General features: G+C 37.9%; 1 protein-coding gene across 10 annotated transcripts in view; it reads right to left on the bottom strand.

The window, feature by feature from the left end:
- PTPN13 (protein tyrosine phosphatase non-receptor type 13) overlaps positions 1-24,234 on the bottom strand; it is a 221,091-nt gene that overhangs the window by 137,272 nt on the left and 59,585 nt on the right. For 7 of the 10 annotated variants that reach the window (XM_070791737.1, XM_070791736.1, XM_070791739.1 and 4 more), the window contains one exon: positions 8,762-8,943. In XM_070791737.1, the coding sequence (XP_070647838.1) occupies positions 8,762-8,943 (182 nt within the window). The remainder of the gene's footprint in view (positions 1-8,761; positions 8,944-24,234) is intronic. The other 3 variants (XM_070791738.1, XM_019963058.2, XM_070791744.1) reach the window with 1 other exon arrangement.

Genomic DNA, 24,234 nt, shown 5'->3' with positions numbered 1-24,234 from the left:
AAGAATATGAAAATTTATGTGGGTAATCTGGTCATGGGATCTTGGGAGAAGTCTCCTGATTACTTCTACTTTTTTCCCCCTGGTGAAACAGGAAGCAAGATTATCGACCTAAAGAGTGGACAGGGACCTAAAGAGTGGACAGTTAATCCTTTTCCAGCTAATCATTTCCAGTAATCATTTTCCAGCTCTCGTTAAGAGATTCAAAGCTAAACGTTCAGCCAGCTCTCCCAGTATTGAATAATCTTACCACAAACATTTTGTTTGTAGCCATCTTACTGCAATGTCATCTTCAGTGTCTTTTCTTTTTTTTCCATTTTGCTGTCATTTTTCCATCTCTATTTTTAATTATACAAACTGTCTCAAACCTCTTTAGATATACGTGAGATAAATCCATATAAAACTGGATATCCTTAGAATCTCACAGCATTTAAATTACAGATTAGAAAAAGTTTGTTCCTCTTTTTAAATATTTTCATGGCTCCCAATGTTCAAAATCCCAAATTCTTTATGATACACCAGGCTCACTCTGACTTGCCTCCATCTCCATTTTCCAAACAGATTTTTCAGTCTTCCTTCTCTTCTCATTCCTTTCTCTATCACACCTAAACACTTCAAAACTAAAAGATAATTCTCTGCTGGCAAACCAATCTTTCTCTTTCCCAGCTTTTTTTGAACTGTTCCTCCTACCAAGAATTTCTTTCCTCATCTGTCAATAAAAGTTCTACCCATTATTGATAGCCCAAAGATGTTGTTATCTATTATGAATGCTATATACATCTTTTCCCAACTGTACAAAGCATTCTCTCTTATATGATACAGTTTTCATTTCATTTGTATCTCTAATGAAACAGTTAACTAATACTACCTGCAACATAGTTAGGATGTTTGCTTGTTTGTCTTCCTTGAGGGAGCCTCGTTTTTTATACATCTTAATATCCCTCTTAGCAACTGACACAACTTGTACATAGTAGATATTCAATACATGCCTGGTGAACTGAATTAAATGTGCATGAAGTTCAAGGCAACATGTTGCAGACTATTTGTATCACATTTCTGTTTAGAATTCAAGGAACCTCATATGGAAACACCTTTTCAAAGAGCCTCACATGTGAAAAACATTTTCATACCTTTAGCAAAAATGATGAACTGCATACTCAAATATATGTCTCTTAATATATTAATTCTGATTTGTGGTTCTTTGAGATACTGGTAGTAGTTTAAGATCCTTTATTATATTTACTTGTCAGTATGTGAATTGAATTACTTTAATAACATATAAGACTATAAAAGATTAATAACATTTAAAAATAGATTATAAACTTAATACATTTGCTGATCATCTACATATACATACACTATAATGGTTAGTTTTATGTGTCGATTTGACTGGATGCCTAGATATTTGATCAAACCCTATTCTGGGTATTTCTGGGAGAGCGTTTTGGATGAAAGTGCCATTTAAATTGGTAAAGTGGGCAAGACAGACTGCTCTCCCCAGTATGGATTGTCCTCATCCAATCACTGGAAGGCCTGTGTAGGACAAAATGGTTTATCCACCCCCAGGTAAGAAAGAATTCTTTCTGCCTGACTGCCTTCAAACTAGGACATCAGCTTTTTATTGCCTTTGGACTTGATCCAAAATATCAGCTCTTCCTGGGCCCCGAGCCTTCTGGCCTTCAGAGTGGAACTACACCCTTGGTTCTCCTGGTTCTCAGACCAGAACTACAATGTTGCTCTCCTGGTCTCCAGCTTGCCAGCTTATCTTACAGATCTTGGGACTTGTCAGTATCCATGATCACATGAGCTAATAAGTCTCTCTTCACACACACACACACACACACCCTACTGATCTAGTTTCTCTGGAGACTCCTGTTTAATAAATATCCAAATATGAGATATATATATACATATATATAGAGAGAATATATATGTATGAATCAAACAAAGAAGTGGTAAATTTGTACTGCTGCTGCTGCTGTCGCTTCAGTCGTGTCCGACTCTGTGTGACCCCATAGACAGCAGCCCACCAGGCTCCGCCGTCCCTGGGATTCTCCAGGCAAGAACACTGGAGTGGGCTGCCATTTCCTTCTCCAATGTGTGAAAGTGAAAAGTGAAAGTGAAGTCGCTTAGTCGTGTCCAACTCTTAGCGAAATCCAAAAAAGACAAGCTTACTTCTGATTAGGGAAGAAATTTAAAGCAGGGGCAGTTTAAGCTGAGCCTTGAACATAGGTTATGTGTCCCCTTTCTGTGTTCTCTTAATATTTTGTACAGACCTACTATCCTCGTATTTTCATTATTATTATTATTAATTGCTTTTTGTCTGTCTCTCCATTACTGATACTTACATTACTATTTTCCCTTTGAGGGCAAAGACTATTTCTTATTCAATATCTCTGTAAACCTATGGCCTAATATAGAATATCTAAGTCCTCGAGAGACGGTCATTGAAAGAATGGTTGGTACTTAGGATGTGAGTTTGCAGAAATGGGGAAGGGCACTGTTATACAAAAGAGGGAAGCCACAAAGCATAGAATCTCTTTAATAATCACTGATTACAACTTGCGCATATGAAAGAGAGGAGTTGAAATATGGTTGGAATCAAACTCTGGAGAGGTTTCCTAGGTTTTGCAAAGGAATCTGTATTTAACTGGGTAAAAAAAGCAGAAGGTTTTTGAAGGAAAAAAAAAAGAGAGATGATCAGAGGGGTTAATCTGACAGCAGTTGGGCAAATAGTCAAGAGGCAGGATTAAGTTGGAAGACTATGATAAAAGTTCAAGAGAAAGGAAATGGGGACCCTACCATAGCCCTGGCAATAGGGCTGAAGAGGAGAGGATAGAATGGCTGGACTTGGGAAGATGACTTGAGAAATTTAGGCAATTAAGTGGACTTGTGGAAAGGCAGGAATCAGAGATAAAGATGTGAAAATGTGACAGTAAAACACACACACACACACACAGAGTTGAAAGAGCCAATATATTCCATGGGAAAGAGAAATCTGTTTTGTCTTTGCAGTTATAATGGGCTGGAATATGAACTCTGAATGAAACGACTTTGTCCTATCCATAATTTTATCCCAGGACCTAGGACTGCACTTAATATAATAGTAACTGTTAATACTCAGTGGGTGCTTACTCTATGCTGGGGACTGTTCTAAGCATTTAACAAGTATCATCGCATTTAGCTTTCAGCTCTATACCAGTGATTCTCAAAGAGTTATTCCCCAACCAGCAGCATCTGCATCCCCTGGGAATTTGGGAGAAAAACAAGTTCTCAGACCCTGCCCCAGACCTACTGAATCAGAGGTCCTGGAGGTAAGCCCTGCAGTCTGTGTTTTATCGAGTCCCTCTGGTAATTCTGATGCAGGATACAGTGTGAGAACCACTGTTCTACGCCCTACCTGCCAGTTACACCTTGCTTCGAGTTCTTTTGGACATACACCCAGACGTGAGATGCTGTATCACATAACAGTTCTGTGTTTAACTTTTTCGAGGAGCCGCCATGCTGTTTTTCATAACGACTATACAATTTACAGTCCCAGAAACGTAAATGAAAGTCCCAGCTTCTCTATTCTCAAAAACACGTGCTATTTTTTGTTCTCTTGATAGTGGTCAGTCTATTGGGTGCCAGATGATATCTCTATAACCCTAGCATTTAAATTTTTAATTTAATTCTGTCATTAAATGTTGGACTCTAGAACTAGACAGCCCTGGAGTTTCTTCAAATGCCTGTGTGTAATAACTATACTTTCAAATTTATGGATAAATGGGAACAAATGGAAGGGAGAGAGGGTGGATTAGTAAGAATTAATGTAGAATAAATGTAGTGTAGTGTGGCTAAAGGCATTTGGTCTTTAAAACAAGTTCATTTGAGGTTTCTGCTGTTTCCTCATATTATCCTTCTAAAGATGACTCTTGATTTTAAGAAGTATAGATATGATGAAAGTGTTAGTAGCTCAGTTGTGTCTGACTCTTTGCAACCCAATGGACTGTAGCCCGGCAGGCTCCTTTGTCCGTGGAATTCTCCAGGCAAAAATACTGAAGTGGGTAGCTATTCCCTTCTCCAGGGGATTTTCCCAACCCCAGGATCCAACCCAGATCTCCTGCGTGTCCTGCATTGCAGGCAGATTCTTTACTGTCTGGTAGGAAGCACAATTCAGAGAAGGCAATGGCACCCCATTCCAGTACTCTTGCCTGGAAAATCCCATGGACGGAGGAGCCTGGTGGGCTGCAGTCCCTGGGGTCGCTAAGAATCAGACATGACTGAGTGACTTCACTTTCACTTTTCACTTTCATGCATTGGAGAAGGAAATGGCAACCCACTCCAGTGTTCTTGCCTGGAGAATCCCAGGGACAGGGGAGCCTGGTGGGCTGCCATCTATGGGATTGCACAGAGTCGGACATGACTGAAGCAACTTAGCAGTAGCAAGAAACACAATTACTGCTACTTACACTGTAAGTTAGTGAAAATAAACACTTAACCTAAGATCCCTTTAGTTCACCAGGGATATAGTTCAAATCCCTGGTGCATGTCCAATAATCTTGAAGAGAAAACAAAACAAGAATTTGATTCAGGTTCTAGTCCTAACAAAATGATTTCAAAAGAATTGCCAAATTAATCATGTGCCAAGCAAGCAGGAAGTAAACAATTACTCACTGAAGGGAAAACCAGAGAATCAAAAAGCTTCGTGTGACCTATATAATCTTGTCTAGTTATTTAAATAAATGGGCATGCTATCTGGAAAAGTAAAATTTTAGGGCAAATAAATGCAAAGTGTCGTGGTAAGGTAAACTTTTTTTCATATAACTGTATATGTAGTTTACAAAACAAGTTTCATTGAATGAAGGAAACATTTTCACAGGTCAAGATCTTACTAAGTATTCAATATTATTCATAAGCTAGGCTTTAAGTATCATATATTTTTAAAAAAATTTCATATACTATCAATAGCAAACATTTGTTGAGAACAAGTTAAAAATGGCATATCCTTAACTCAGGAAACTATGAAATGCTTTTACCGTCTTCTTTCTCAAGATGTCAGAGTACAGTTGGCAACTTTGTAGGAATGGAACAATGCCCATCACATCCCCAACACTTGATTCTGAACACCTAGCCTAATAATAGGGAGGCTTCAATCACTTTCCCAAACTCAGGATCTAACAGTTGTACCTAAGTACATGGGAGGTTTACTGTCTGGGTATTCTGGCATCGCAGGACAAACTGGGAAGGCCCTTGGCAAGTCAGAAAAGCACTCGTGCACCTATCCAGCAGTTTTTCAATTGTGGATTTTAAATACCTTGCAGAAAGAATTCATAAACACTTGTGCAAAATTTTTTCTTAACTAGAGAAAACTTACTTATAATTCAGCAGCAGTTTTTAAAACGAAGACACTTGTGACTCTACTGCAGTGATTCTTACAGTTTTCCTTGGGTCACCAGACCCACCTGAGAGACTGATAACCCAGTTTGAAGGACACCCCTGCCCCTAAAGTGCTCAGACACACAACACTTAGTACATCATTTCATTGGTTTGTAGATATCCTGAAGCTCAGTTAAGATTCAGAAATCTCAAGGGTTAAATAATTTACACACACATCATGCCTATCTCTAATATTCCAATTAATCTCTATCTTTAAAAATCTTATTATTAAAGGAATCACAGAGTATACAGAATGAATGCACACTATTTAAATATACATAGCTATACATACGGAGAAGGCAATGGCACCCCACTCCAGTACTCTTGCCTGGAAAATCCCATGGATGGGGGAACCTGGTAGGCTGTAGTCCATGGGGTTGCTAAGAGTCGGACATGACTGAGCGACTTCACTTTCACTTTTCACTTTCATGCATTGGAGAAGGAAATGGCAACCCACTCCAGTGTTCTTGCCTGGAGAATCCCAGAGTCGGGGGAGCCTGGTGGGCTTCCGTCTATGGGGTCGCACAGAGTCGGACATGACTGAAGCGACTTACCAGCAGCTATACATATGGTATCCAGTTTAATAAAACACTACCAGTATAAATGCCTTCATGATATAAAACTACCAACACTGTACATACTGGGTATTAAACAAAGTCCTTTGCAAACACCTCCTTGCACATAATGGGAAATTTCTTAGGGTTAATGCCTTCAGCATTACCTCCACTTCATAGCTATGGTTTCTATTCACTGGTTGCTTTGCATGTACCTTTCCAAATTCTTAAGCAGCTCTCGGAATATAAAAGGTAGATAAAACTGGATTCTCTACCAATTCTCGTCAGTCTTATTTCAGATATATAACCAATGGCTCAAATCAAGATGTCTTCCTCACATTAGAAAATCTGTGTAACAGGCAGGCTTGGTTTTCTGTATCAGTGGTTCTGCATCTGCAGATTCAACCAACTGAGGATCGTGTAGTACTGGAGTATTTACTATTGAGAAGAATATTCACATGAGGGGGTCCATGCAGTTCAAATCAGAGTTGTTCAAGGGTCAACTACCTGTCAAAATTTTAAATGCACATACTCTGATTTAACAATGTTACTACTAGGAAATTATTAAGTTAGTTTTTGCACTTACATGCACTGATGTATGAGAAATGATATCCATAGCCAATTCTGAATTCTCCAAAGTTCCCTATCTATGTTATCACAGCTTGGGAATTCCCTGGTGCTCCAGTGGTTTGGACGCTGTGCCTTCCTTGCCAAGGGCCTTGGTTCAATCCCTAGTCAGGGAACTAAGATCTCACAAGCCATGTGATAAGCCGAAAATAAATAAAAATTATCACAGCTTGCTACACAAAATACACATATTTATTCCAAAATTTCTTTTCAGAGCCTTGACAATGAAATTAGATCTTCAAATATCAATGGCACTGCTATCCTCAGACTGGATATTCCTATCATAAACTTTTCCTTCTTCATTGCTTCATCAAATCAATTGTGAAACTCTTTCAGCTTTGCTTCTACTATAACCCCATCATCCCCACCTTTACATGCCCAAGGCCTTATACAATTTTTAGTTCTGTCCCTCAGATTATTAAAATGCCCCAGTTAGATTTCTACATAGTTTTTCATCTCGTTTATCCACTTTCATCAAACTTGGAGGTAACAAATCACATCACATCACTCTCCTAAAGATATATCCCAGAAGAAAGTTTTAAGTTTCTAGTATTCACTGTCTTCTTCATTCTGACCTGTCGTCTCCCTTTAACCACAGCCTTCCACGGAGGGGATGCTCCAGCCTAACCAATCTGACCAAACACTCCCCATCAGAGGGCACAATCTCCTACTCTCAGCACAGCACAGCACAGCAACCCTGAGTGGAATCCCCATTCCTACCTATTTTCAATTTTCTAAATTCTCAGTTCAGTCGCTCAGTCGTGTCCGACTCTTTGCGACTCCATGGACTGCAGCACTCCAGGCCTCCCTGTCCATCACCAACTCCCGGAGTTTACTCAAACTTGTGTCCGTTGAGTCGGTGATGCCATCCAGCCATCTCATCCTCTGTCGTCCCCTTCTCCTCCCACCTTCAATCTTTCCCAGCATCAGGCTCTTTTCAAATGAGTCAGTTCTTCACATCAGGTGGCCAAAGTATTGGAGTTTCAGCTTCAGCATCAGTCCTTCCAATGAATGTTCAGGACTGATTTTCTTTAGGATGGACTTCTAAATTCTAGTCACTATACGCCAACACAAATGCTGCCTTCTCTGCCCTACCATTCTAAACAGAAAATTGCTCCTCTTCTAAACTCTATCCCTCTATACATCATTTATTTGTATTTACCTTATTGGTCTATATACATTGATCAGGATCCACCTTCTAGTTATTTTTGTATCTTCCTCACAAGTACAGTGTTTTATACATAGCAGGCTTTTAATAAGTATTTTAAACCTTGAATTAATAAAGGCTCACATTTTTTTCATGTTTTTTTTCTTAGACCTATACATTTTAATAAAATTACTTCGAATTCTTAAAATAAATACGAACTTCTTGGAATACATGGTCATTTTGTTTTTTAGTTGAGGCATACTGTAATAGCAGGGGGTTTTCCTGGTAGCTCAACTGGTAAAGAATTCGCCTGCAATGCAGGAGACCCCGGTTCAATTCCTGGGTCAGGAAGATCCCCTGGAGAAGGGAGAGACTGCCCACTCCAGTATTCTTGGGCTTCCCTGGTGGCTCAGCTGGTAAAGAATCCACCTGCAGCACAGGAGACCTGGGTTTGATCCCTTGGTTGGGAAGATCCCCTGGAGAAGAAGGCTACCCATTCCAGTATCCTGGTCTAGAGAATTCCATGGATAGTATAGTCCATGGGGTCACAAAGAGCCACGACTGAGCGGCTTTCACTTATACTATAATACTACACCATATGCTATAAGTTATAGGTGTACAACACAGTGATTCACAGATTTTCAAGGTATGCTCCACCTATAGTTACTATAAATATCTGGCTATATTCCCCATGCTGTACGGTATACCCTTACAACTCATTTTGTACCTAATAGTTTGTACTTCTCCCTCCTCTCCCCTTTTCTTATCCCTCCCCACTTCCCTCTCCACACTGGTAACCACTAGCTTGTTCTCTGTATCTGTGAGTCTGTTTCTTTTTTGTTTTATTCACTAGTTTGTTGTATTTTTTAGATTCCATATACTATAAGTAATTTCATGATTATTTAAAATTCAATGAGTGTTTTTCAGAGGGTTGATGTAGGGTAGTTCAGTGTCTATTTTTCCGACGCCCACCAAAACAAAATCAAGCCAAAAAAAAAAAAAAAATACTTAATGTTACCTTTTCAACATCGGAGAGAGAAGTGAGTGACTGACTCTGAAGAACCTCTGGTGCAGTGAATGCACGAAGATCCTGATTGGAAATATTTTCATCTGTAAATGACACACTGCCGGATGGCAGCAGCAGCAGAGACCATGGAGAAATGATGAAGCCAAGAGCAGCAGGGTCAGCTATGCTTACTGCTTTGTAACCACCCAGAATGAAAAGGAAAAAAAAAAGGTGTTTAAAATTAGGCAATTATAGATCACTTAAATGAATATCCAAGCATAGTCATAGATACGTGCAGTTACATACACTAAAGCAACATGCTATAAAAAGAGACAAGGATCATTCATCTACTACTGTTAGCATTATCAACAACCATGGATCTGGATCTGGCTTAGTCTTTCAAACTTAGACTAGATGGCAGATCTAAGAAACTAGAGAACGTTCATTGCTAGTCATAAGACTGAACCTGGTTCAAATACTCCATCACAGTGATACAGAGATATGAATAAGAATCAATAGTCCTTACATGTTGGTGGTAGGGGAAGGGATCATGGATTCCTTTGAGGATTTGGTGAAAACTATAATCAAGAAACCCTTTCAAGGAAACTGTCCATAAATATAAAACCCCATAAGCAAAAGGTGTTCATGGATCTCCTTAGAGCCCATTTATGGATCCCAGGTTGAGTCCCTGATTTATAGTATTGAGCCCTGAAATGGACAGAAAATAATTCCCTTGATAATTCATCAGATTTAGAAGTAGTAAAGTTTCCAGCTAAAATGAAAATCTCTTTTTTGCATCAATATGTATATTTGTCTAGTTTCCATTTGTTCATCATTTCAGTAGAATTTCAGACAGCTTCCATGCTACCAAATGGAATCAATGAGGTTGTTAATTTTGTTTTGTTTAGATGTTTGTTTATATTTGCACCTAAGAATTCAGTTTAAGAGTAGTCTTTTAAAAATCCTTAGATTTTAATTTTAGCAGGCCTCCTCTAAAACTATATACATTAGGCTCAATAAAACACACTTATTAGAGGGAATTTTATTTTGACCTCACATTTCAAAAGGAAATTAATCTAGGTTTTAAGGTAACTGCTAAATGAAACTGAGTTACAGACTCAAGATACCTCTACAGGAAAGTCACAAAAGGCCTCTGACAAACAGTGACACTATTGTTTGATCTGAATGGGTTATATTCTATCTAACTCAAGTCATAAGAAACTGACAGAAGTCTGTGGAATAGTTTATCAAATATACAGTAAGTATACTTTCCTAAAACCAACTTCTATTAGAAGAGAATCATTGATCTTTTTTGACTTTTAAACCTCTACCTGTGGTCAAGATTCTAATCATCAGAATTTGACTTACGTTGATAAAAAAGTAAACTTTAAAAAAAAAAAAAAAGTAAACTTTATTTCTCCTTTGAAGGTTAAAAAGGCAACTACACACTCTCCTGCATTATTATGAATTTGAAACATGTCTTTAATAATTGTGTCAAGGAAGAGAAAAGTGTTTGAATGCATCTTTCTTCACTCAGTGTACCTTGTGTTGCCCTGAAGCCCAGTTACAGATCACTGGTCTTCATATTCCAACTCAATCACACATCAGGTTGCTAAGAACAAGACTCTCAATTCTCATGGCAAAATAAGTTTCAATGAATCATCATAGCTGTTAAGCCTAGGTATACTGTTGCTTCTCAGCCACTTTACACATTTTCTTGTTAAAGCTTCTTCTTGGGTATCTATCTCATGCACAAATACCACAAAATTCAGCCAGAGAACTCAAACCAGGTACAACAATATTTTCTTTACCAAACGTTGCTATTCATAATATTGAGACTTCATGTGTGTCACAGACATAATAAAACAGTCTATGATCAATTCTTTTCAAATTAGCAACTAACGGCCATTCCCTTCTCCGGGGGATCTTCCTGATCCAGGGATCGAACCTGGGTCTCCCACATTGCAAGCTGATTCTTTACCAGGGAAGCCACCAGGAAAGCCCAAATGGGGCAAACACTACAACAATCCAGAAGGCAATGCACTGATACCTGGTGTAAGATGACGATGGCCTGGAACCACAGTGGTAGTGAGAACCTGTTAGAACGTGAGTGTATTTCAGAGACACTTACAGCAAGAATTTCTTGACAGACTGGATGTGGAGTGAGAAAAAGGAGAATCAGAATGACTCCAAGGTTTTGGTATCAGTAACAGGAAGGATGGTGTGTCATCAACTGAGAGTAAAGAGACTATAGGAGTAGCATAGGTTGCTGAGGCAGGGCTGGGAGATTCAACTTTACTTTGGGACCTATTAAGTTGAAGATATCTGTTACATATTCAAATGGAGGTGTCAAGTACGCAGTTGGATCTCAAGTCTAGGAGAAAGATCTGAACTGGAGATATATTTTGGGAGTCATTGCCCTAAGAGATGGTATTGAAAACCCTGTAACTGGATGAGAGGAACAAAAAGTTAGTTTTAAGATCGAAAAGAAATTAAGAACAAGGATTGTGGTTGGGCTGCTCCAACATTAAGACCAGCTGCTCCTTCTCAGTCTTTCCTTCCAGCTTGCTGTTCTCTTCTGGGGCATCCACACCAAGTATGGCATCACAATCTCTCTCTTACAATTCTTTTGTGCATCAGTGTCAAGCTCCACTTCACCATTTTAATTTTTTATTTAATAGTCTTTCTATCAAGGGGCCCAGCATCCAATCCCGAACCTAAGAAAGGGAGTTGAACAAATTCCAACTCTCATGCCAGTTCCTGTTAGTCTTATCTGGGGACAGAATTATGATTTCTGGTATACTTATTGCCATTTGAATTTATAAATTATCAGGGATCACAGCTAATACAGAAGGAGGAGTGCCATCCTAAAGTCTAAATGCTCTGTCCTGTCCCGCCATTCTTGGCATTGGTATCAATTCAGACCTCTGGTGGCTCAGTGGTAAAAGAATCTACCTACAATGTAGGAGACTGCCTGCACTGCAAGAGACGTGGGTTTGATCCCTGGGTCAGGAGGACCGCCTGGAGGAGGGCGTGGCAACCCACTCCAGTTCTTGCCTGGGAAATTTCATGTGGAGACAAGACTAGCGGGTCACAGTCCATAGGACTGAAAGAGTTTGACATGACTTAGAGACTAAACCTCCACCACACTCTTCCTCCCTGCCCCAGGCAACAGACTGATTCTACCCTCTTCTTTACAGGGTGGCACACAACAAAAACTGCTGCAGGTAAAAGTTATCTACAATTGCTTATAGCTTTGAAATTAACAGGTTTGTTTATTCACTTATCAGCACAATGAAGGTCAAAAAAACTACACTGACAAGAAATGTATCTTTCAATTTTTGCTTTAAACAATAAATTTTTGTTAGTTTTTACTGAACATCTAAAGTATACCATTATTTTAAGTAGTTTATATATCTAAATGGCTCAGAAGGTAAAGCGTCTGCCTGCAGTGTAGGAGACTTGGGTTCGATCCCTGGGTTGCGAAGATCCCCTGGAGAAAGAAATGCCAACCCACTCCAGTGGGTTCTCCAGTGGAATCCAGTGGAATCTCCAGATTCTTGCTTGGAGAATCCCATGGATGGAGGAGCCTGTTAGGCTACAGTCCACGGGATCACAAAGAGTCGGACATGACTGAGCAACTTCACTTTCACTTTTTATATCTAAACATAATATTCGCAAAACGTCAAGTCATTTGCTCATAGTCGTTGTTGTTTAGTCACTAAGTTGTGTCCGACACTGTGATCCCATAGACTGCAGCATGCCAGGCTCCTCTGTCCTCCACCATCTTCCGGAGTTTGCTCAAATTCACATCCATTGCTGACAGAGTCCATAGTGTTATTGGAAACATAAAATGTATTAAAAAAATAAAAATAAGATAGTAAGTATAAGGTATCTAGAAGGGAGAAAAGAATATAAAAGAGGATTTAGAGGAAATTACTTAAGTAACAATGAAGAGAGAATTAATTTTTTTTTGTATGTGCCTTTAAAATGAGTATGATTTGACCTTGGCTAAGGGGGAGATTCCAAAAAGAGGCAGCCAAGGCAAAAGCATGTGGTCAGGAAATTATTAAATTTGTACAAGGAACAGCAAGAACCTGGAGCAGAGGAATGGTAGAGAACAGTGAGAAACACAATTACCAAGGTGGGTCATAGTTTTACTTGTTAAAAAACACACATACAAAGAAATGACACAAATATTATCACTGCTCTCAAGTGCAGCTTTTAAATGTCTGGTAATAAAGTTGAAGCAGCTGTGACAACAAACTACACTGTTGTCAAATTCCCAAAACACACACACAACATTTAAGCACCACGTTCTTTAGAAAACAGACCACAAAATATATTTTTTAATAATTTAAAGGGTTATGCAAACCTTCGTGTGAGGAAACTTAGAGTCCTGGCTGAAATCTGTCTAATTCACCCTCCTTGTCTAACTAACAGGGAAAGAATTTAAGGCAAATGTATTCAAAATCCCTCAAAGAATGCTAACAAAAGAAGATTTAAAAACAGGATTCCAGAAGCTTGTAATTTAGTGTTCCCTAATGTTTTAGTTGTGTGATGACTGTCCTCAAGAATGCTGTTGTTATGAAAGAGTAAACCTGACGTGAACCGATTTCAGTGCTCAAACGATTCTATTTAAAGGCTTTCACCAACATTCCACAGAAAAAGCTGCTTACTCAAAATATTATGCAGTTAGAGGCAAACTTAGAAATAAGCAGAAATCTGATATGCAAAGAAACATCTTAGCACTTCTTTCTGATGTGCCTTTAATCTAAGACATATCTACATATTTTCCCTGCACTGAGGGATCTTCTCATTTCCTTTAGATTGTCCACTTCATTTCATTTTTTGGCCCTCCAATTACAGTATAAAATTAGAGAAATGATCGTAACTGGGTAACAAACATGATAAGGCAAAAGAACTCAAAGTATCAGGAAATCATCTAAAAACTCAGAACAACAATGAAACCATTTTGACCTGAAAAATCCTTTGGTCTATTTAAGCACATATTATGAGCTTTCCCGGTTGCTCAGCAGTAAAGAAGTCCTCTGCCAATGCAGGGGACACAAGAGATGCAGGTATGATCCTTGGCTCTGGAAGATCCAATGGCAACCCGTCCCAGTATTCTTGCCTGAAAAATTCCATGGACAGAGGAACTTGGCAGGCGACAGTCCATGGGGTCACAGAGTCAGACATGACTGAGCAACTGAGCACACACACACATGTTCTATTACAGTACTTGGCAAAAATCTATGCAGAGTCCACTGTTTCAAACTCTGAAGGATCTGATGAAGTCATTCTATCACACAGAATTCACTCATAAACTCAGCTCACATGTGCATTAAAAAAAGACACACAGTGTTAAGTCAATGATCTGGTGTAACAATGCACAAACAGAAAAATACATAGTTTAGAATAAATCCCCTATATTTTAGGACTTTCCTGGTGGCTCAGACAGAAGCGTCTGCCTACGATGTGGGAGACCCAGGTTCAATCCCTGAGTCGGGAAGATCTCCTGGAGAAGGAAATGGTAACCCACTCCAGTATTCTTGCCTGGAAAATCCTATAGATGGAGAAGCCTGGTAGGCTACAGTCCATGGGGACGCAAAGAGTCAGACACGATTTAGCAACTTCACTTTCACTAGTAGTAAAGCTTTGTGATTAAATCATTTAAGATTCACTGGAATCAAAAAAAAAAAAAAAGGACAGGGGAGAGGATTCAAATAAATAAAATTAGGTATGAAAAAGAAGTTGCAACTGATACCACAGAAATACAAAGGATCATAAACAACTAGTCCAATAAAGTGGACCAAAAAGAAATGAACAAATTCTTAGAGAGACACAACTTTCTAAGACTGAACCAGCAAGAAATAGAAAATGAACAGACCAGTAACAAGTACTGAAATTGAAACAGTAATTAGAATCTTCCAAAAAGCAAAAGTCCAGGACAAGAGGACATCACAGGCAAATTCTATTAAACATTTCAAGAAGAGTTAACATTATACTTCTGAAACTCTTCCAAAAAACTGCAGAGGAAGACTCCCAAGCTCATTCTATGAGCCCACCATCACCCTGTTACCTAAATCAGAAAAAGATACCACCAAAAAAGAAAACTACAGGCCAGTATCACTGATGAACACAGATGCAAAAATACTCAACAAAATACTGGCAAACCAAATCCAACAACATGTTAAAAAAATTGTACACCATGATCAAATACAATTAACTGCAGGTATGCAAAGAGTCTTCAATATCTGTGAATCAATCAGTGTAATACATTAACAAACTGAAGAATAAAAAACCATATGATCATCTCAACAGATACAGAAAGTTTTTAACAAAATTCAATACCCATTTAAGATAAAATCTCTCCAGAAAGTGGGAAGAGAGGAAACTTAAGTGGAGTGGAGTCGTTCAGTCTTGTCCGATTCTTTGCGACCCCATGGACTGTAGCCTACCAGGCTCCTCTGTCCATGGGATTTTCCAGGCAATAGTACTGGAATGGGCTGCCATTTCCTTCTCCAGGGGATCTTCCTGACCCAGGTATCAAACCCGGGTCTCCCGCATTGTAGACAGACGCTTTACCATCTGAGCCACCAGGGAAGAGGAAACATATCTCAACATAATTGGAGAAGGAAATGGCAACCCACTCCAGTATTCTTGCCTAGAGAATCCCATGGACAAAGGAGCCTGGCAGGCTATGGTCCATAGAATCACAAAGAGTTGGACACAACTGAAGTGACTTTGCATGCACGAACCTCAACATAATAAAGGCCACATATGACAAACCCACAGCTAACATCATTCTCAACAGTGAAAAGCTGTTGAGAAATCTTCCTTTAAGATTAGGAACACGGCAAGGATGTCCATTGTCATCACTTTTATTCAATATGGTTTTGGACGTCCTAGCCACAGCAATCAAACAAGAAAAAGAAATAAAAGGAATCCAAATTGGAAAAGAAGTAAAACTGTTATTGTTTGCAGATGACATGATATTATACATAGAAAAACCTAAACATAGTTCCAGGAAACTATCAGAGCTCATCAATGAATTCAACAACATTTCAGGATACAAAATACACACAAATCTCTCATATTCTTATATACTAACATCAGAAGATAAGAAAAAGAAATTAAAGACATAATCCCATTTACCACTGCATCAAAAAGAATAAAATACCTAGGAATAAACCCTCCCTAAAGAGACAAAAGACTTCTACTCTAAAAACTATAAGGTGCTGATGAAAGAAATTGGAGACAACACAGATGGAAGAATATACCTTGTTCTTGGATTGGAAGAATCAATATTGTCAAAATGGTTATAGTATCCAAGGCAATCTACAGATTCAATGTAATCCCTATCAAATGACCAATGACACAATGAGAACAAAAAATTCACATAATGAGAACAAAAAATTCTAAAATTTATATGGAAACATATAAGATCCCAAAGAGCCAAAGCAACCCTGAGAAACAAAAACAGAGCTGGAGGAATCAGACTCCCTGACTTAAGACTACACGACAAAGCTACAGCAATCCAAACATTATGGTACTGGCACATAAAAGTGCAGATCAATGAAACAGAATAGAAAGCCCAGAAATAAACTCATGCATCTATGGTCAATTGACCTATAACAAAGGAGGCAAAAGTACACAATAGAGAAAAAACAGTCTATTCAATAACTGGGTAATTACATGAAAAAGAACGAAATCAGAACACTCTCTAACACCACGCACACAAAAATAAACTTAAAATGGATCAAAGACCTAAATGTAAGGCTGGATACTGTGAAACTGTAAGAGGAAAACAGGCAGAACACTCTTTGACATAAATTGCAGCAATATCTTTTTTGAGCCACTTCCTAAAGTGATGGGGAAAAAAACAAAAATAAGCACATGGGATCTAATTAAACTTAAAATCTGCACATCAAATGAAACCATAAACAAAACAAAAAGACAGGCAACCCTCAGAATGGGAGAAAATATTTGCAAACGAAGCAATAGACAAGTGATTAATTTACAAAATATACAAACAGCCCATGCAGTTCTAGGTCAAAAAAAAAAAACAAGCAACCAATCAAAAAATGCGTGGAAGGCCTAAAATAGACATTTCTCCAAAGACAACATTCAGATGGCCAACAAAATACATGAAAAGATGCTTAACATCACTAGTTATTACAGAAATGAAAATCGAAACTGCAATGAGATTATCACCTCACACCAGTCAGAATGGTCATCGTAAAAAAACCTACAAACAATAAATGCTGGCGAGGATGTAGAGAAAAGGGATCCCTCCTGCAATGTTGGAGGGAATGGAAATTGGCAGAGCCACTGTGGAGAACAATATGGAAATTCCTTTAAAAACTAAAAATACAGTTACTATCAGTTCAGTTTGGTTGCTCAGTCATGTCTGACTCTTTGAGACCCCATGGACTGCAGCACTCCAGGCCTCCCTGTCCATCACCAACTCCCGGAGTTTACTCAAACTCATGTCCATGTCCATTGAGTCAGTGATGCCATTCAACCATTTCATCCTCTGTCGTCCCCTTCTCCTTCTACCTTCAATCTTTCCCACCATCAGGGTCTTTTCAATGAATCAGCTCTTTGCATCTGGTGGCCAAAGTATTGGAGTTTCACCATATGACCCAGCAACTTCATTTCTGGGCATATATCCAGAGAAAACTGTAATTTGAAAGGATGTATATACCCTGATGCTCACTGCAGCACTATTTACAATAGCCAGGGCATGGAAGCAATCTAAATGTCCATCAACAGAGAAATGGATAAAGAAGATGTAGTACATATATACAGTGGAATATTACTTGGCCATAAAAAAGAATGAAATAATGCCATTTGCAGCAGTAAGAATGAACCCAGAGATTGCCACACTAAGTGAAGTAAGTCAGATAGAGAAGGACAATATCTCATATGATATCATTCATATGTGGAATCTAATTTGTTTAAAGAAGAAACAGAAACAGAGATATCAAAAATAAACTTATGGTCACCAAAGGGGACACACGGGTGGGGGAGGGATAAATCAGAAGCCTGGGATGAATACACAAACATTCTACTATATAAAAGACAGATAGTACAAGAATCTACTCTATAGCACAGGAAAAGTGAAAGTGAAAGTTGCTCAGTTGTATCTGACTGTTTGTGACCCCATGGACTACACAGTCCATGGAATTCTTCAGGCCAGAATACTGAGCTCTATTCAATATTCTGAGATACCTATATGAGGAAAGAATCTTAAAAAGATAATGAATATATGTATATGTGTAACCAAAATACTCTGCTGTACACCAAAAACCAACATAACACTAAATTAACTATATTCCAATTAAAAAAAAAAGATTTATATATATGTATATATAAAATCACTTTTGTGATTACTTTGGCCACCTGATGTGGAGTTGACTCATTGGAAAATACCTTGATGCTGGGAAAGATTGAGGGCAAAAGGAGAAGGAGGGGCAGAAGATGAGATGGTTGGATGGCATTACCGACTCTATGGACATGGATTTGAACAAATTCCTGGAGATAGTGGAAGACTGAGGAGCCTGGTGTGCTGCAGTCCATGGGGTCACAAAGAGTTGGACGCAACTTAGTGAATGAACAACAACACATACACACATATATATAAGATACACATATAATCTATATTAGTAAAACTAAATTGGTTATGATTATTAAAAGCAATAGGGCTTAAATGAACAATATGAATAGAAGGCAGCAAGTATCAAAGGATTTGTCCTCCTTTTCAGCAAATCTCCTTGGCCACCTGATCAGCATTAAGGAAACAGCTGCAGAAACATTTTTCTACTGCATTCTTATCATATTCTGAAGAAACTGCCCACATTGTTTCTTTAACATACTAACTTTTCCCTCTCATTTTTCTTCAGCATTCACCTTTCTCACCAATCTTTTTTATCCTCACTAATAAAAACTGCACACCTCAAAATTATATGCCAAAATACTGAACATAATGCTTTTGCAACTCTGTTTCACACACTTCTTCTAGAATATAAGAGGCCTAAGAACAGGAAATATGAATTTCCAAAAAAATCAAGTATAACATTATGATAAGGAAACTGCAATACTTAATATGAATTTGTTTACAATGCTAACTCTAGACCACTAGTCTTAAAAACATCCTTCTGCCCTGCTCTCGGACAACAACTTAACAATTTACATTTTGCAGATCACAAAAATAAATATTATTTTGACAATTATAAAGAAAAGTTTTCTTTCAACTTTTGAACATCAAGAACTCTAACTCTGCATCTTCTTTTTATTCTCCAATCTTTACTACTTGCAGTTACATTTTCAAGTGTGAGGAAAGGAAGTGTCAGCTTTTTTGACAAATATTCACAAAGTCTCTGATTTTGATGGCTTTGGGGTAACCGAGAAAGCACAGAGGCCTTCTCTCTCCTAATACACAGGATTTTTGTGTGAATTCTGGAGACTGGGCACAGGATTCTACACAGTACTTTCCAAAAGCTTCCTGGGGATTCAGATGGGCACATCAATCTACCCAACAGACAAATAAGAACCAATGCCCTTATTAGAGTCAATAAAATGGTATCATAGCTCAAGTAAGTTGCAACTTGACCTTGCACATGGCTCCATTTCTATGTCAATTAACTATTACTAAGGATATCATGAAATAGAATATGTATGACTTTATATCCTTCCTTAATGCTCAAATTTCTTTTTAACTTATAAAGCCACAAATGAGGCATTTAATAAGAGATATGGTAAGCCAGAAAGTTTTACAAGTAACTATTTTTATCAAATTATAATAAAGTCACTTTGATTTAGAAAGGCAGAATGACTATCAGAAATAATTTTAGACTAGAAGTGAGACTTAAATAGCTCTTCTCTATTTATACGGAGGAAGCTGAATAAATGGCACGGAACTGAGGATGTCATTGACTGAGAACTTAGAAATAAATTGCCTTATGCAGCTAATAAAATTATCTTTGACTTTTTTCTATCTTGTTCCCAAAGGAAAGCAAACTACAAATGAACTTCCGATGCACTTTGCTTCTTTTCTGATACTTGCTTACAGCCAGTGAATATCTACGTTGTATCTGTTCAAGCCTTGGGGTGAGCCACTTTGATCTCTTCTACCCTGTCTGAAATGTCAATGTGGTATTAAGCACACAACCAGTACATGGAAAAGATCCTGGGATTAATACCAATTTTTATTTCCCCAAGGAGAGTTTAAACTTTGAGAGCAAAACTGTTTCTTATGTCTATGTTATTTTAGGCTGTAGACTTCCAAGAGACACATTTGCTTGAAGGTGGTTTCTTTCTTAAAACGCACAAGTCATATCTTATTTGAATATTCCATTCAACAGTTGTAAAAATGTTAATCCTGAATGGGAAAATCTATTTCAAAACTTGACTTTTATTGTGAGTTTAACAATTTTGTCTATGCAATCTTGGAACTAAGTGCTAAGCTGCTTAAAGGCACTGGTGTTTGTGCTGCCACCTAAAAACTTCACGACAGCCTTTGTCGATCACACAACTGCTGCACTGTGTTTTGCCAGACAAAATAAACTATAACTGAAGAAATCAGCAAACAGATGTAAGTTATATAGTAAAGGCCCTTTACCCAGCAGATGTTTGGGGTTTCCAGCCGATACAAAGTTTCAGGTTAAAGATCCTCCACCCCTGCTACTTGCATAAAGCCAGGAGAGAAAAAGAACACAAAATTTAAAAAAGAGGAACTCAGCAACTTCTCTTTAGGTTTCAAGGACCTGGAATTTATACAAAGACTGAAAAACCAATACTTCCAAGGGTGACTGTCATTTTTTTTTTTTGAACTAGATGAAAAGGTCAATGAAGATTACTGTAGATTTTCAGTCTGCAGCAGAAGGAAATATATAGTGTTCCAGAGACGAACTGGCTTTATGGTGACATGATTCCATATAAGCATGATCTGTAGCTACTTATAAAAAATATTTTATGATCACTATGCTATTCTCTGTGGCTCTTTAGATGATCACCCTCCTATTTGAAAGAAATTTTCCTTCTCGAAGGGAAAAGGAGGGAGGAGGCTTATTTAATTGGTAAACATTTTTTGAAAATAAATATTAGAATTTCTTATAAAAATGTTAATCATGACTGGTACACATCACCCCAACACAGAAAAATCTTTACTTGTCACTAAATGATACAAGCATAAAGCCCCCTAATTTCTATATTTGACAAAAGAAATGTGAGAATTGTAAAATGTTTTCCTTAAAAAGCTTAGTACATCATGTGGAAAAATCTCTTGTCAAAATGTTGAGTGAAAGAAGTCAGACACAAGAGAGTCCACACTGCACGATTCTATTTATAGGATGCTTAAAATTAGATTTTTAAAAACTTATTTATGTCATAATCATGATTACTATTCGTAACCAAGAATTGATTAAGAGGAAGCAGGATAGAAACCTTCTGGGGTGCTAGAAACAATCGAGGCTGTGGTTATACAACTATGTACATTTATAAAATTCATTAGACAGTACAATTAAGAATAATGCTGCCAACTATACCTGACTTAAAAAATTGTTGTATTAAATTAAAAAAAAACATATAGTAAATATATATTTGTCAGCAAAGAAGGGGCTAGAGAGCATGACCTGTGGCTGATTTCATCTCTAAATATATGATTCTTTCAGTTTATAAAATGGCCTGTTTTTCACATCTAGAGCCAAAAGAATTTCAAATCAAAACATAGTGTATTGACAATAGTTGTGGAGGAGGGATGCTTTACTACGAGGGCCTTATACACTTGTTAACCCACATTATTCATTTTAAGAGTGCTAGGTACTAAATTAATTTCAGGTTTTATAGTTTGTTTCCAGGGAACATACGGGGTAATTGTATCTGGTTCAAACACATTTAACTTGAAGAACCTGTTCACTCTGGCTTTATGAAGGCAGGACAAGACATAGCATGTCAAAGACAACTAGTAAACCCTGTTAATCAAGAAAATTATGATTGTAAATAATTAGGAATGTAATATAGACAGACAAGTTAGGCTTTGGTCTTTTAAAAGCTGCAGAGACTATATAAAGATTTACTCAAAAGCTTTTAATCCACAAAACTTTCCATATTTCTTATAAAGGCTTAAAGAAACAAACCAACCAGTAAGCCAATTTGAAGCTCAGTACTTTGTCTCCCTTTTCATGCATTGAGTTACTTACTCTCCTTTGATTCCACCAGGTTGGAAGTTCCACATTTTCTCTATTTTTGTTTTGTGATTACCATTACAAACTTTAAGGTCAAGAAACCAATCATTCTCATAAATAGAATCAAACCTGTAACTTGTTTTATTCCTACCATCTATCCAAGTCTAAGTCCTACTATTTTATTTATAGTGTTAAATTTGACATCATTATGGATGTTTCATATAGCCAATGTTTATTTAGATTTATTATCAAGCTGACTAATTTGCTTTCATTCCTTCTTGAAGCTTTCTTTTTCCTTCTGAATTAAATTTCTTACATCCTGAAATACATCTTTTAGCAATTTGCTCAGTGAGGGTTTGTTGATGGTAAATATACTTGAGTTTTTGTCTGAAAATGTGGACAAAAAAGAGAGACATTTTTCTGTTTAAAAAATTTTTTTATTTATTTGGCTGCGTTGGGTCTTAGCTATAGCACAAGGGCTCAGTAGTCGTGGCATGTGGACTCACGCCACATGAGTTCCCCGACCTGACTCTCAACCACTGGACCACTAGGGAAGTCCCTTTTCCTGAACCTCAGTTTAGAAGGACATTAAATTCTAACTGCATATTTTAGTAGCCACTAGCCACAGGGTCGCAGAGAGTAGTACACGACCGAGCAACTGAAGTGAACTGATAGCCACATATCACTGCTGTTGTTGTTCAGTCACTACGTCATCTTCAACTCTTTTGCAACCCCATGGACTGTAGCCCATCAGGTTCTTCTGTCCATGGAATTTCCCACACAAGAATACCAGGGTGGGTAGCCACTGCCTTCTCCAGGGGATCTTCCTAACACAGGGATCAAACCTGGGTCTCTTAGGGGGCTCAATGGAAGTCCTGCTGGCTCATTGGTAAAGAATCCACCCACTATGCAGGAGAGGTGGATTTGAACTCTGGGTTGGGAATATCCCCTAGAGGAGGAAACAATTTCATCATTCTTGCTGGAAAAATCCCATAGACAGAGAAACCTGGTGGGCTACAGTCCATAGGGTTGCAAAGAGTCAGACATGAGTGAGCAACTGAGCATGCAGGCACAGCTACAGATGGCTTTTAAGAACTTAAATGTGGCTAACATAACTGAGGGATTAAATTTCAAATTTAGAGTATTTTTATTTTATCTATTTTTTACTGAAATATAGTTGATTTACAATGGTATGTTAGTTTTGGGGGTATAACAAAGTGATTCATTATTATATATATATATGTATACATTCTTTTCCATTATGGTTTATTACAAGATATTGAATATAGTTCCCTGTGCTACACAGTAAGACCTTGTTGTGTATCCATTCTATATACAACAGTTTGCATCTGCTAGTCCCAAACTCCCCATCTAACCCCTCCACCACCCTCCTCCTCTTTGGCAACGACAAGTCTGTTCTCTATGTCTGTGGATCTGTTTCTGTTTCATAGACAAGTCTGTGTCATATTTTAGGCTCCATATATAAGTGATATCATATGGTATGTTCAGGAGGCGAATGAACTGAATGTCTTTTTTGGAGAAATGTCTATTTAGGTTGGCCATTTTTTAATTAGGTTGTATAAGCTGTTTGTATATTTTGGAAATTAAGCTCTTGTCAGTCACATCATTTGCAAATATTTTCTCTCAGTCCAAAAGTTGTCTTTTTACTTTTATTTATTACTTTCCTTGTTTTGCAAAAGCTTATGAGTATTTGATTAGGTCCCTTTTGCTTATTTTTGCTTTTATTTATTACACACTAAAGAATCAAAGCCATATGTTTCAATAGATGCAGAAAAAAATTTTGATTCTTAGAAGTATAAAAGTTCTAGAAGAAAGCATGTTGTTGTTTAATTGCTAAGTTGTGTCTGACTCTATTGTGACCCCATGGACTGCAGCCCTCCAGGCTCCTCTGTCCATGGGATTTCCCAGGCTATACCTGGAGGGGGTTGCCATTTCCTTCCTCAAGGGATCTTCCCGACCCAGGGATCAAACCCGAGCCTCCTGCATTGGCAGATGAGTTATTTACCACTGAGCCACCAGGGAAGCCCATAGGAGACAGTAACTGACTCTGAGTTGGACAAACATTTCTTAGATATGACACCGAATGGATGATGCATAAAAGAAAAAAGGATAAAGTCACCTTTATCAGAATTTGTAAGTGCAAGCTAAAACTTTCAACACAGCAATAATTTCATTTCTAAAGATTATCCAGAATTCATGTGAGAACAGCATTTAAAAAAAAAATTATCCAGAACTTAATTATCATTAGCCCCTGCATGAGTTCATCCGTGATGT

The sequence above is a fragment of the Bos indicus genome, chromosome 6 (genome assembly GCF_029378745.1).
Source record: "Bos indicus isolate NIAB-ARS_2022 breed Sahiwal x Tharparkar chromosome 6, NIAB-ARS_B.indTharparkar_mat_pri_1.0, whole genome shotgun sequence".
Lineage (NCBI taxonomy): Eukaryota > Metazoa > Chordata > Mammalia > Artiodactyla > Bovidae > Bos > Bos indicus.
This window is presented reverse-complemented; position numbering and strand designations above follow the sequence as displayed.